Source organism: Glandiceps talaboti, chromosome 8 (genome assembly GCF_964340395.1).
Source record: "Glandiceps talaboti chromosome 8, keGlaTala1.1, whole genome shotgun sequence".
NCBI lineage: Eukaryota > Metazoa > Hemichordata > Enteropneusta > Spengelidae > Glandiceps > Glandiceps talaboti.
The window spans coordinates 17,605,727-17,620,785 of NC_135556.1; the positions used below are offsets into that span (position 1 = coordinate 17,605,727).

The 15,059-nt window shown below is 34.7% G+C and overlaps 1 protein-coding gene across 1 annotated transcript in view; it reads right to left on the reverse strand.

Annotated features, from left to right (window-relative positions):
* The window catches only part of LOC144439281 (glutamate receptor 4-like), a 28,389-nt gene that overhangs the window by 5,777 nt on the left and 7,553 nt on the right, over positions 1-15,059 (reverse strand). Inside the window, exons 2-9 of the mRNA XM_078128558.1 lie at positions 10,316-10,497; positions 7,219-7,272; positions 5,448-5,612; positions 4,339-4,500; positions 3,336-3,458; positions 2,205-2,318; positions 1,299-1,508; positions 396-775 (exon numbers count right to left, since the gene is read on the reverse strand). Of these exons, the coding sequence (XP_077984684.1) occupies positions 396-775; positions 1,299-1,508; positions 2,205-2,318; positions 3,336-3,458; positions 4,339-4,500; positions 5,448-5,612; positions 7,219-7,272; positions 10,316-10,497 (1,390 nt within the window). The remainder of the gene's footprint in view (positions 1-395; positions 776-1,298; positions 1,509-2,204; positions 2,319-3,335; positions 3,459-4,338; positions 4,501-5,447; positions 5,613-7,218; positions 7,273-10,315; positions 10,498-15,059) is intronic.

A 15,059-nucleotide genomic window follows, 5' to 3' on the forward strand; every position in this document is an offset into this window, starting at 1 on the left:
TCAAAGCAATACTAAATCTACTTTGTTATTTCACTACAATCTTCAGTTATTAGCTGAAACGTCACAAATTCGCTTAATTGAAAACATTGAAATAATGAGTATGCTTAATATGGCTGAGAACATGTTATGACATAAATGTCGATGAAAGGTCAAAGTATCGTTTGCAAACATATTTTTTTTAAGAATTCAATTTATTAAATGGAAATTATATGAAATTTATCAGTAGAAATATGAATGTTGAAAAATCCTCGATAGCGATGTTCGGTCGTGCGTCGTATTGTATCGGAAGAACACCCGAGGTCTAGCAGATAGACTAGTGTTCATAGTTCTGTCTACACTACTTGTATGTATTCACCATGATGTTGTTAATGTATCATGCACACCAATCAACCAACCTTGGCGAAATATCGCATCCTTGCTGCATAAAAGCACCCAATGAAAACCAGAGACTGTTAAAGATTCCAAAATCATTGGCCATCTCTTGTCGATCCCCAGAATCACCAAACAGTGGTGGAGGAGCATCCACTGTGTGCCATTCGTAGGGACTGAAACGGCTAACCAGAAACAGCACCACGCTGACACCGACATATGCAAATACAATGCACATCCAGATCTCGTGGGATAAGGGGTGCAAAAAGGAAAATACGCCAGGTTTAGTGTTCTGGGGTTTCTTGATCATAATACTGATTCCTAGGTTCATAAATGGAGTTGTGAATTCGACGAATTGTTCTCTCTGAGAAGTAATAGTTAACGGGGCCACAGCTACATCAGCTTCCTGCAAAGAAAATGCCGCATGTTAACTGACAAAAAACTTTGTAATATTTTGCGGGAATGTATTGTTTGTTTACAGCTAGTGCTGAGTAATCACAAAAATCACAAACAGCATAACAAGTTTTTTGAGTGTGTCTGTTTCCACAGTTTCTTATGCAATATGATATGATTAGTGCCAAATTCTACAAAATCGATACGGTACAGAAAGGAATTTGAATGAGTGCACTGAGTTTAAATGGCCACTGGTATAAAAAATGGCCACTGGTATAAAACAAACATATAAGTACACACCATGTACTAAAATAAGTTTCCACATGTCTTCAAGACAATCATCAGTGGATTTCTTTGTACACAACTATATCTTAATGAACTTATTGAGTTACAAATTAAGAAATCCCCAAAATAATTCTCCATGTTTCACTGACCAACAACACAATCGAATATTGTCTTTACTTCTGTATATTTTGATGCAAGTACTCAGGCCCACTTGTGTCTGTGATAAAGATAACGTACAAAATAACACTTACACCGTCTATAAGTTCTCTGACCATGCCATCCCATTGGCCAGTTTTTATATCGTAACCACCATATTTGCCATCTGAAACCAATTTGAATTTGTATTTGAACTTAAGTTCACTCGATATTGCTTTCAAAAGATCAACGCAGTAACCCTCATATTTGTCTTGCTCATCCGTAAATTCATCGGCATTTTTCTTTAACATATAATATGGCTCCGCCTGAAAAAAATAAAGATTTTGAAAAAAGAAATCAATGTACATTTTAAAATGAGAGACGAGAACGACATTCTTACGGTTTCTAGCTATCTTTAATACACTCAACTGCATTGATCATAAACATCATTACTCGCCTTTGAATCAGGTTCATCCAAAAATTAAAGACCGGGTGATGTATGAAACTGAATTTCTCCCAAATGGACAACAAAATGAAGGTTTATGTGACTATATACATAACTCACCTAATTGCTAAACTTTAGTAACTATGAACATTAGTTAACTGCAAGAAGAGTGATATTACACTCTGTATCATTATACATACATACATACATACATACATACATACATACATGCATACATACATACATACATACATACATACATACATACATACATACATATATACATACATACATACATACATACATACATACATACATACAGACATGCAGACATGCATACATACATACATACATACATACATACATACATGCATGCATGCATGCATGCATGCATGCATACATACATACATACATACATACATACATACATACATACATACATGCATAGATACATAATACATACAATGTACATACATACATACATACATACATACATACATACATACATACATACATACATACATACATACATACATATTTCTCCCAAATGGACAAAGTTATAAGTTATATAACTTACTTCTATCGTTGTAATTATAAGAGTTTTGTTTAAGATATCACCCTCGGGTTCAACAATAGTACCATCCCTTCCTATTGAGAATTGTTTGGGTGCACTTGAATTCCATGTTCCAATCTACAATGTAAATAATTATCGAAATCATTCATCAGTTTCTAAATTGTTACAGAAGCACAGTTTGTAATCTTTATGTTTTTTTTGAGAGCACAATTTGTAATCTTATGGAATTTAGAGGTCACTTTTGTTTCCTATTGAAATATACTTATATTAACCCAATCATCAAATCATGTTAACTTATCACATGACTATTGAATGGTTGAGCGTCTTCAGATATTCAGATTTAATATAGATGACACATGACATCATATTTTGTAAGTAAAACATTGGATTGCCGGTACAGTCCGGGTTACCACACGTCTTTGTGAATAGTGAAGCACTAATAAGCTATGCTATAGCAGATTTGCTCCCAGTAGGTTTGTGTATGTGTACTTTGTGAATTGGTCTTAGAATTTATTCAGGGTATGTTATGTATGTACACTTTGTGTAATGATTTTAGCTTAAAATTCATTCAGGGTATATTATGCATGTACACTTTGTGCAGTGGTTTAGCTTAGAATTCATTCAAGTTATGCAATGCTATGTACGTGTACTTTGTGCAATGGTGTTAGCTTAGAATTCATTCAGGGGATCGTTCTGTACACATATTGACAAAACAGATGCTTCGCGTTGCGATGTGAATACCCAATTCAACATCTGACCGGCATGTTGGATTTAGTTCGTTTGCATTGCACATGACAGCAGAGTTCACATGGAGGGGTGGGGTGTGGTGGGGGTGGGGGTGGGATGGGGGAGTGCTGCATAAATCATATATGATCCAGTTTCTGCTGAGAAGCAAAGTTATTTTGGCGCATCCATAGTGTGTTCAAAAAAATTGGTTTTCGCCGCATAGGAGCCCGAGGCTCGCGATTCTTAAAATAAGGTCTTATTTTTGTCACTTTTAGTTTTGCTGTAAAGCTGTTATGAATAGTTAATAGCTTAATAGTTGTATGTCGCCAATCAAAATGTCTATTTTCACAAGCACATCTTTACAAATGAAATACATATATCAATTGTGTTATGGGTAATGTAACTTACCTTGTCAAATTTAGTTTGGCCACTGACAGGATCGGGTATCAGGCTTAATAAATCAATGTAGTAATTTTTCCTCCGTCCAAGGTCGTCGAATTGTAATCTCCCTGTTAACCCATTGGCGTCCACCTGTTTTGAAAAGATGCAAATATAATCATCTAATTTTCATTTGTAGTTGTGCTGAATAAATAATCACCCTATTGTGTTCATACTTCATCAGCTCTTGGTTCGCTCATTGTCACTCACTGACTGACTGACTAACTAACTGACTGGCTGGCTGACTGACTGACTGACTGACTGACTGGCTGGCTAACTGACTGACGTGTTGGTTGGTTGGTTGGTTGGTTGATTGATTGGTTGGTTTGTTTGTTGGTTGGTTGGTTGGTCGGTCGGTTGGTTGGTTGGTTGGTAGGGTGTTTGAGAGATAAGTAGTTAGATGGATTGATTGGTTAGTTGGTTGACTGGTTGATAGATTGATAATTAGTAATTGATAATTGATTACAGCGAACACAACCACTACTAATATTAAATATGCACAACCAACCACTACCCTAATCTTCACCACCACCACCACCACCACCACCACCACCACCACCACCACCACCACCACCACTGGTACATTACCATTCCATTGATCTATTACTGTATCAACCCATCCACTTCAATCACTACAATCATCATCCTAACACAACCACCACCACCACCACCACCACCACCACCACCATCACCACAAAAACAACCACTGTCATCACCAACACACCCATCATCTCCATCATGACCAGCCCCACTACAACCCAATCACACTCTTACAGTCTCATCAATCACATCATCACCATTACCTCTTCGATCATATACATCGGGTACACACATACACTTCCATCACCAACACCAAAGAGTGTTATTACCCTCTTATTTCATTATCAAAATAAACCATGAAAATATATGAAAGATATTTACACTTTACTCCAACACTTATCAAAAATGTACAAATGAAACACAATGACAATACCTTTTTAAGGTAATTGAGAAACGTCTGACCATCGCTCCACTGCTTAAAACGCTGAATGTCACATTGTGATGCTTTAGATGAAATTTCTGTCTTATCTTCATGCATGAGTTTGAAAGCTTCTGTTATCACTGCAAGAGAGTCGTATATCAACGCTGACTGAAACTGTGAAAAGAACAAAGAAGACATGTTATTTGAAATTGAAAACCAGATTTAAGCTGAATGGTTTGCACTTACGGTAGCTAAGGGCAAACCATAGGTTTTTGCTCCTACATACATTGTTGGGATGAATTTTTATCAAAATATAACCCAATTACCGAAATAATTAATTATGCACATTAATCATAAAAAATAAAAACTATGCCAACAGGCTTTATAGGGTATGTGTATTTTGTTATGGTTGATGTCTGTGCCAAATTATATTGAATTTGAAACTTGCTTTCTTAATATATAGCCTAATTACCAAAACCATTAATTATGCAAATTACTCATTAAAACTGAATTCTATTTTTTCGCACCCATGTACCAGGGCAGTGAAAAAATAAACCCTGTAAAGGGGCTGCGAGGCACACAGCTGGTGCATAGCTGTGCTCTTCCTCCCAGCACAAGGATGTGCACAAACTATCAATAAAAGAGGCGAGCCAACGAATTTTAGCATAATCATAGCAGTTTGGATTTTTGAGACTTAAACATTAGCCACTAAATTTCCCAATATAATGAATGAATGATTAATAAATAAATAAATAAATAATGAATGAATGAATTTCACCAGATATTAAGACAGTTACATTTACAAAGGTTATACACATAAACAAACAAACAAACAAACAAACAAACAAACAAACAATCAAACACATAAATAAATAAATAAATAAATAAATAAATAAATAAATAAATAAATAAATAAATAAATAAATAAATAAATAAATACATAAATAAATAAATAAATAAATAAATAAATAATAAAAAGTACGTTGCCAGTTGTACTATTCATATGAGACTTTTGATCCCATTCACAACTGACAGTGTTGATCCCAAACTTTGTGACATCGACACTGACAGGGAAGCAAATCAAGAACGTTTAAGGAATGTTTTGTTCACCGATGACTTACCGCGAAGAAGCCTGTGTTTTTTATCTGACCAGGGTATTTCCTTGTAATTTTGGACCAAGTGTGTTTGAAGCCTTCATACTGTGGATTGGTTTCATTCATCATAGCTAGGCCAGTGATATTCACACCACCATATTTGAAATTTTCTATATTTATGTTTTTTATATCCTGGAGGAAATGAATTGAAAAGAATTTTATTGACTCGAAAAAGATGTCACCCACCGGATGCCTACGTAATGTAATATAACATAGACACACATATGACTGAAATACTGAGGGGTACTAGTGGTGATTTGAGGGTAGCTATCCTGGGAAGGGAAACTAACAAGGGAAACTCTTATGCCACGTACATCCTTCTGACATTTTTCGAACCAGAATATTCGAAAGAGATGATCACAGAAGACGTAAGACCCTGATTTCATATTTTAACATTCGCTAATTTCACAGTTACGGTTTTATTTCAAATAATTCATTACTACATGTATACTCTTGCACTATTTTCTGCCACTGCACTTATGCAGACGACATTGACCGCTAATTAACAGATATGTTGTCTTTTAAAAATAAGTGGTCGACCAAGTTGTCTTTGATCATTTGAAAAAAAAAATTCAGTTGCCGCTAGTGCAGGTTTAATTTTGGTAGGGTTGGGTAAAAGCTGATGTACATGTGTCCACTACAGTATCACCAATCGACTTCAACGATTCCGAAACATTAATGGAAGAACGACTGACAGATTTACGCACGGATGGACGGAGCAGAACCATGTGCAGTTACACTTTTGGGCATCCACAAATTGGCGTATTAAAAGCAAGACACCATTCCAAGAACACAGCCAACAACACTAGACAGTCTAGTCTTGCATACATGTACTTTCTCAAGGATTGTACACACTGCTACTAGAGCTGTTATCACACAATCACCAAAGCGATTACATTTCACATCATCCCAACTAGAGAACAAAGTATGACTCCGTCATAAACCGACGTGTCTCTGTTAATAAAGGACTTGTACTTTAATCAAAATTGGAAAAATAAATGTGACACAATGGACTTGTTGTTATTACTCTGGTATTTGAGCCTTCCATCGATTTACTATTAAGATAGACACAAACTAAACTGTTGTCGCAACATGTTGATACAACTAAGATAAGGTATTGAATGGACATTCCTTTAATTATAATCTTTAATCTCAGTAGGGAGTTCAAGTTCCATAAACTTGCAGTGTAGTGTTTTGGGATTTCCATGTTTACACTATCCTGATCACAGAGTGATTAGAATAGTACAACAGAGGAATTGTTACCACCCACTTGTGTAATCTATCACATTGAAGAACAATAAATTTAAGTTTGCCTCTATCTTAGAAAACCGAAAGCAGGGCTGGATTACCAGTGTCTCATAGTAGACTACGTGTTAATATCAACCATTCAGTTAAAGGGCCTGAGCTTTGCAATAACCTTGACCATCTCATTAATATTCATAACCTTCACAGGATAATAACTGTATATGAGCTGTGTTGCATGCAAATGGTGGCATGTTAATTAATCGTTGAACTTCGAATCGTTCAACCGTGAATAAGCTGAAGACATATTGCCTTCGCCGTACAACCTCATCTCTAATACAAGGTAAAAGTAGGGTCATGAACTTGTTATTTCAAACTTTCAAAAAATGGATATTACAGTGGATATGTATCCTATATTGGTACATACTAGACCGCACATGAAACCAGGAGTGGAGAAGGCTTAATGATAAACGTAAAGTAAATCATTTACACTTACAAAATCAAGTACTATGAAATGGTAATCTTCAGTCACCATACCAAGTTGTAAGGCCTGTAATGAAAGAGGAAAAAGTATATCAAATGTTTGTTAGTAATTTTGAGCCGAGCATACACAAATAAAATGTGTAACAGGGCATGATTAATTGCAACGTTTTAGACCTTTAATATATATATATATATATATATATATATATATATATATATATATATATATATATATATATATATATATATATATATATATATATATAATACATGCAGTTAATAATTCAGGCTCTATTAAATTGTTCAACCAAGTGCGAATAACACCATGTACAGAATTCACACGGTTTTGATACATTCACGTATTGGTACAACCACAGATGTAGGCAATGGTTTTTAATAGTTCGGTCATGGTTTCGCTTTGTAAGTCATTTCAAAATGTCTATCAAAATACTTGCAATTTACAAAACTTGTAAATATAACACTTCTAAGACTAATTAAATAAGAACCGATTACAAAAATTATATGTTGTACAGAAATATGATGGATGTTATTTGAATGTTTCACATGATTGGGTTCTCATATATCCGACAAAAAATGACGTTTTTAATTTTGTAGATTGATATTGGGAAAAGTACTAATCATTTTTAATTAATATGTCATTATCCTTAATATATGCTACACCCATGGTGGCTGTTAGATTTTTGTCATTAAAAATCATAATATCGTTTTCACAAATTAACTAAATTCAGGTTGTAGATGGAATGATTTATGGCTATGTTACTCTTATATATAATTTGAACACACCTCTTCCAAATGTTGCTGTCCATGAGACTATATTGTGAAATACGAGTCGAGTTGTTTTTATCTTATCTTTAATTTCGCTTCTACATTAAATGTGAAATGTAGGATCTGCATGATCGAATTCCACGAAAATATTCAGTTGCGTGTTTCAAATGAACTATATATTCATTAGCATTGTTTAATGGCAAGGATGGCAAGTATTTCTGCTGTTATCATAAGCCGTACATTTCCCTCACTTTGTTCATATACCCAATGTTGGCAGCTCTTACTATAAAGAAATGATAGCTATTCGCATTTCTTAAATGCGTTGTCTATGCCCCTTATCTGTAAGATAAGTTACATGCATCTATCGATGGCATCAGTAATTATATGTCTTACGCTATGTGTCTGTTATCTTTCTTACTGTATCTGTTACACTATACTCATCAAACGAATGTTGAAGTGGAATCGCATCGCGTCATACACTATTATAGCCACGTCATTTCAGGCCATTAAGACCATGCGTAATGGATGGCGTCCACTTTAATTCCTCTCTCAATTTCCCCCACGATAAGGGGTTTTACTAGTTTCCTCTTCCAATTGCTGCTTTTCACAGACAACGGATATGGCATTTGTAAATCAAACATGACAACTTGCGTGGAGAAATACGTACTATAACAAAAAAATGGGATTCCCCGATGTTCTCGTTTGACATTTGACCGAGATCAGATCAGATGGCATTCTCGGATCCAATCCTCAAATATGTCACTTTGGTTGATATAATATACGATGGCTGTTTTTTTAGCGGGAGAGAAAACGCTGTATTGCTATATCTGAGTTTCACATTATGTGTTGACACTGAGTCATACTGAAAACCGTATCATATCCACCATTATGTATACTCATTATTGTTACTACAGTTATTCAGAAATATATATTGCTCTTTTTCGACTTAAATTATGAAATGCGTGACTCGATTATGTTTCATTGCCATCAAACTCAAGAATGTCACGTAATTATATAATTTTTAATTTCAAATCAATTTCGATTTTTCAAATTAAAAATAAACTAAAATGGTATACTAACAATGATAATGCATGTACTATTATTGTTTCGCCTACTACACACACGGCAAATTAATGGAACTAATGCTACCACAGATGGACCATGCCTCTTTCCAAGTGACAAGTCAACCTTAGAAAACATTAATTGCTCTGGTATCTAAGTTTTCCCTGGAATCACACATAAAATTGATCTCGATAGAGTCTGTATTAATTACAATCAATCGAAGAATTAGTATTGGTGTACCATGGGTAATCAACATTTCAAAGAGAATTGAAAATGTGTTCGCCAAATGTAATCTAGCATAAATAATCAAGGGAATCAATTTTTAATGGTTGCATAAAATGTTTACCCTTAGAGAACGCGGCTACAGAGCGAAAGAAACAAAAGAATCATTCTGGAAAATAAGTCGAGCAATTCGCAAGTAGCAGAGAGGGATTAGTAGCGTGCGATCAATCACATCGATCGAATGCCTCATTTTACAACTTTGATGCATTTTCACTGTTATCTCGTGTAATATTAATCTCTGCTTTATCAATCTCATAAATGATGCATCGAAAATTGGTACCCCTCAAGGACAGGGATTGAATAGGTCAGAAATTAAAGAACCTCACCAATCCGGAAGTCCCCAAGAGGGACAAACACTGTGTGCAAAATACTACCGGGGGGGGGGGGGGGTGAGCAAAATATCAGACACCTTAGATAGTGAGGAAAACGAAATGTTGAACCATTAGCCGAGGACGTGAAGGCCATTAACCTTCAATCTAAAGGTTATCAAAGACATCGAAAAGGTAAATGTGAATGCTAATTAACTAATTAATGGGATCTCATTTAGAAGTAGGTGACTACTTTAGCAGCAAACCATGAGTTATGGATAAGGTAGAGTTCTACATATAAGATGATTTCTACAGGAATGCTAGTGGACACAAGTATAACATATGTAGCATTGTTTTCAATTGATAATGTTTGCCCCTTTGTTGAACTGGTGATGCAACGTATTGATAGCTAGGATAATGATAACATGACAATTGTTCTGATATGATATTGAACAAATATGAACAACAATAGCGTCAATGGAAAAAGGGACTAGATAAACTTACATACATACATACATACATACATACATACCTACATAAATACATACACATACATACATACATACATACATACATACATACATACATACATAGGCAGACAGACAGACAGACAGACAGACAGACAGACAGACAGACAGACAGACAATCAGTTACATAAAGAGAGATATTTACCTGTGTAAGTACTGTTTCTGTTCTCGTTATTGATGTCGTATCTATCACGATTTTTAGCTTTTGTGACGCCATCACCTTCCTCAAGAAAGGCCTTACATCTGCAACCCCGCGTAAATGTAAAGGTTTTATATTAAAGTTTCTGTTTGCAGCTACCTCTAGTAACTGTTCAAGCCTATAGAGACCTGTAAAGAATAAAGAAATACAAGTTAATGTGTATTATATTGTACAGATCATGTAACTTTTATCTGCTCTTGTCATCAATATTATTACTAGTATAAAGGAACCATAACTCAACACTTTCTTTCCATACGAACGATGACAATTGGTGGACTGAAATTTACATCAAGAATTACAAATGCATTATTGCAAGAAATAGAGAAGTAAGTAATAATTTCGACAAACAAATGACAATACCTTAAAAAGCAAATACATTTACTCTTTTAGAACACACGAAATCGACCAGAATGAGAGTAGATAAACCCTAGATTTTTTGCCGGCCATTAGTATCCAAATTAAATCGAGGTATTGACGTGAGAAATTATCCTGCAGCCTGAGAAGATCCATGGAAACCTAGTCAAAATGTCATTAACGGCTGAACGGAGATTATTGCTACCCGTTAATTATAATGATCGACACTTTATCGGACGCTGAATGTGCTGCCTTGGGAAATACGTAGTCCCTTATAGTCGGCGGATGGAGTTGGGATGGCAAAAAGTCAAGGCGATACAGTAGTTGCTTACTATTACTAATCTACCCGTATTTTACACCCCTACACCATACACATATATATATCACATCACATATATATATCACATTTAATAATGTTTATTAGGGTCAGCAGCTTAAACTGGGATCTGTCGGGCTATCGGAAATACACAACTTGTTTTTACCCAAGTGTATGATAGTAACTGGTCCACAATCACCCCGAATACAGTGATACTGCATCATCACGACTAGATTGTCTCAGCTTACACACAGTCATGATCACTCTCAGAATAGTAGACACGTACATGTACAGTGCAATTGCAGTTTAATCTAAATTCAAGCGTAATTAATCCTTCAAATATATGAAGTTTTGATCGGTGAGTTTTGATGTCACTTTATTGGAAGAATATCAACATAATTGAAAGAAAGATAAGTGTATATTAAACGTCACGTAAGGACAGGATTTAATGGTAAAAATGCTGCTTGCTAAATTACGCATAGACCAAAAGACTAAGCGGCAACTGTTTTTTCCATTGATTCTAAGACTAATCACTTTCCCAATATACCATTTGAATTTTCGGTTGGGCACATTTATGTAGTACTTGAATGAGCCTGGTAACATTTAAGAGCCAATTACTATTTCAGAAAGAAAAGGCGATATAATGTTTAGAATTATCGTTAACTAACTAACTAACCAAACATATACATTCGTCTAACCGGATATTTTAGCCTTTAACCTTAGAATTAAGTGGAATCATGTTTCTCCATGCATTGAAAGCAAGATACACATTTTGAAAGAAAAGAGACGGCCAAGATAAGTTTATGTCCTTAGATGTGAGAGATAGTAAAAACCTTAACGAATCGATAAGAACAAGGTATCATAAAAACGTATAGTATAATACCTATTTCTCTTTATGTTACCAATCATGTTTGATTATAGCTATTGTTACATGTATAAATATATTCAGAAAATGTATGAATGTTTTTTGAGCATTTAAAGCTGAACACTAGGTGCAACTGGAATGTTTCTTGAAACTGTTTTGTTAAATATAACGACTTACTCATATTGTACACCCTCAACAGTATTGAATCACTTGACTGTTGCCTAAATAATGTTTGTGCGTACACACAGTATGGTGCAATAAATCCAATCAAATTGAGTTTTTGGGTCCGCACCTAAAAATCAGTACCCAAATGCAATTATGATGTTAACCTGTTACTGTACAGTACTGCTTATGGATGCAACCGACTCCGAGTTAACATGTCCAAGGTATTTTAACATTGTTTAGTGAATAAATTGGTGATTGTCTGATTTTGTCAAAATAATACTCAAGATACAGGTAGTGCAAATTTAAATGGTCTGACTGTCAATTTATCCCAAATTTGAAGGACTTCGAGATATTCAACTAGAATTTACAAAAAAGAGATATCAGTAGCATTTTCTATGAAATAAGCACACCTTTAATAATGGCTTATAAACAGAGATAGATAGCACACTCACGCATAATATGCAACTTTACCATTCACCTTAGTTTAATACACTGTTATGATAATTGCTCGGTTGTTACCGTGGACAACTTTCACTTCATTACTACATAGGGTATAATAGAAGCTACATATTATTGACTTTGTGTGCAATACGATCTCCAGATTTACGTTTAACATTTGACCCAGGTACATCAGGTTGCCTGTGTCACACACGTGATCAGTTTCATCTCACCGGTCACCTTCAATAGGCAGGAAATATTGAAAAAATTGCCAATCTCTTTCAATTTGAAACCTTTCGTTATAAAAATTCTGAGGCTCCTTCAAACAAAATTGTACTTGTGTCATTGACCCACGCGTTAAAACAGGTCGCCAAGTACATACAACCCCAACCAGGCTACTGCACTTTATTGACATGACCAATCTTACTCTAAGTCAAAAAACAAACAAGAAGAAAACATTCTAACTGTACTGAATAGCAATACATCTATCAGTATCGAGTTCTGGCTGCGTTCTAAACTTCTTAAATGCCTACAAGTATGTTGTCTTTACTTCTACAGAGGTATTTGAAGGCACTTCAGTTTAAAGAACTTTCCTTTGTAGACAGGTGTACGGGTGTCATTATGAATCGTTGATAGTTTTAGCGTACATTCGTCCGGGATACACGGTATATCGGCGGTTACCAGGACGATAGACTGATATTACATGGTCAATTCACAGCAGAGTTGGCAATACAAAGTACTCACACAGCCCACGGCAAATACGATTGCCATAAAGACAACACAAAGTTAACAATGATAGAACTACTCAATTATCAGTAGAAGGCCGAGAAAGACACATTCGTACTCACTTGAGACAAAATCATTTAATAACCTCAATTTATTACAAATAATAAAAGTTAATGGCTCGTGAATAGGCAAATTGAACGAGCTAACGAAGACATAACAATTACGTTCGATCATGGCACTAGATGTTTCCATTACGTCATCAATAACATGGCATACTAATCATGTACATAGACGTATTTGTACCGAACAACAGTAAAACATGATCAGAGATATCGCTTTCCAAAACAAAGATTACTTTTTGTCCAAGGCACGTCTTGAATGTCTGTATAACGATTAATGGTAAACATTCTAGATCTCAAAGTGTTTAAACAATAATCTTTAATTTCAAGTGATGGATTACCAGTAATAAAATATATTCTACATAATTAGTCATATTTAATCATCAATAATAACAGTGATAACAAATTAAATGAACGATTCGCTGATAGAATATTTGGGCGCGCACAGAAATTTTCATTGATATTAGACTCGTAGGGAAACCTCGCGTGCGTTGATATATATGTTCACGCTATGCAGTGCTTTGACACTCACTTCAAGGCATAAATCGACATATTCTGGACGGCCATGCTAGATGAATTTTATACAAATATTTACTAAGATAAAAGTGGAATTTCGAGTTGGACTTAACTGTCAGTTCAAGGTGAAAGTCATTAGGATATGCACCTGGAATAAAGTACCCTACTTCTGTCATTAATACACGTGATGGCTTCCAAATGTGTAGTTGTCTGTGTAATGACATCAATTTGTAAACTCTGGCCTTTAGACAATCTATCTTGTTGACCTGACCTTTTTTGCATGATGATAATGTCATAAAGATTGGACTATCTAGCTACACAAATAAAACAATGACTCTGTATATCTGATAATATCTTTTCTTCTATCTGTTGTCATGACATTTTGGGAATCATAATATTTGACATGAATGATGAATTATTGTATCCGAAACAAATGAATGTAATACCATGGAATGATATAAAGTTACGAGTAAGAAATTACACTGTGCTCCATTGAATACAAGACTAAAAATGATGAGTGTTCTTTATCGACAGTTTTTATTTATGTATTAGTGCATTCAAATATGACAAAGGTGATGTATTTAATGAATAATACATGAATAATTAGTCAATACTATAATTTTACGAAATAGGAGGAATTATCTTCATCTACTATAAATGGTTCTGTGTTTCACAGTAAATCATAAATGAATCTACTTGATAGAGGGCAAACAAACAACCGTTTATTTGATAAATGTTCTGTTCGACAAAGAAATTAGTACTGATTTAAGAATAAGCAGTCGCCAATTCAAAAAGACAGTGTCTTGTTAGAGAGTAATTTGACGAACTATTTGCAGGGAATACTGTGTTATTCAATGTCAGGTTTATTCTAGTTTCGGTGTTGTTGTTACGTATCTCTGACACAATGGAGAAACTGGTGATTTACTCTACTATAATTAGGTTATCAATTAGGTATAAAAACAATTACGCGTCATTTTAAGCCTTGATTTCAGGAAAGCCACTCACTACAGAAAAAGCATACATACATACATACATACATACATACATACATACATACATACATACATACATACATGCATACATACATACATACATGCATACATACATACATACATACATACATACATACATACATACATACATACATGCATGCATACATGCATACATACATACATACATACATACATACAT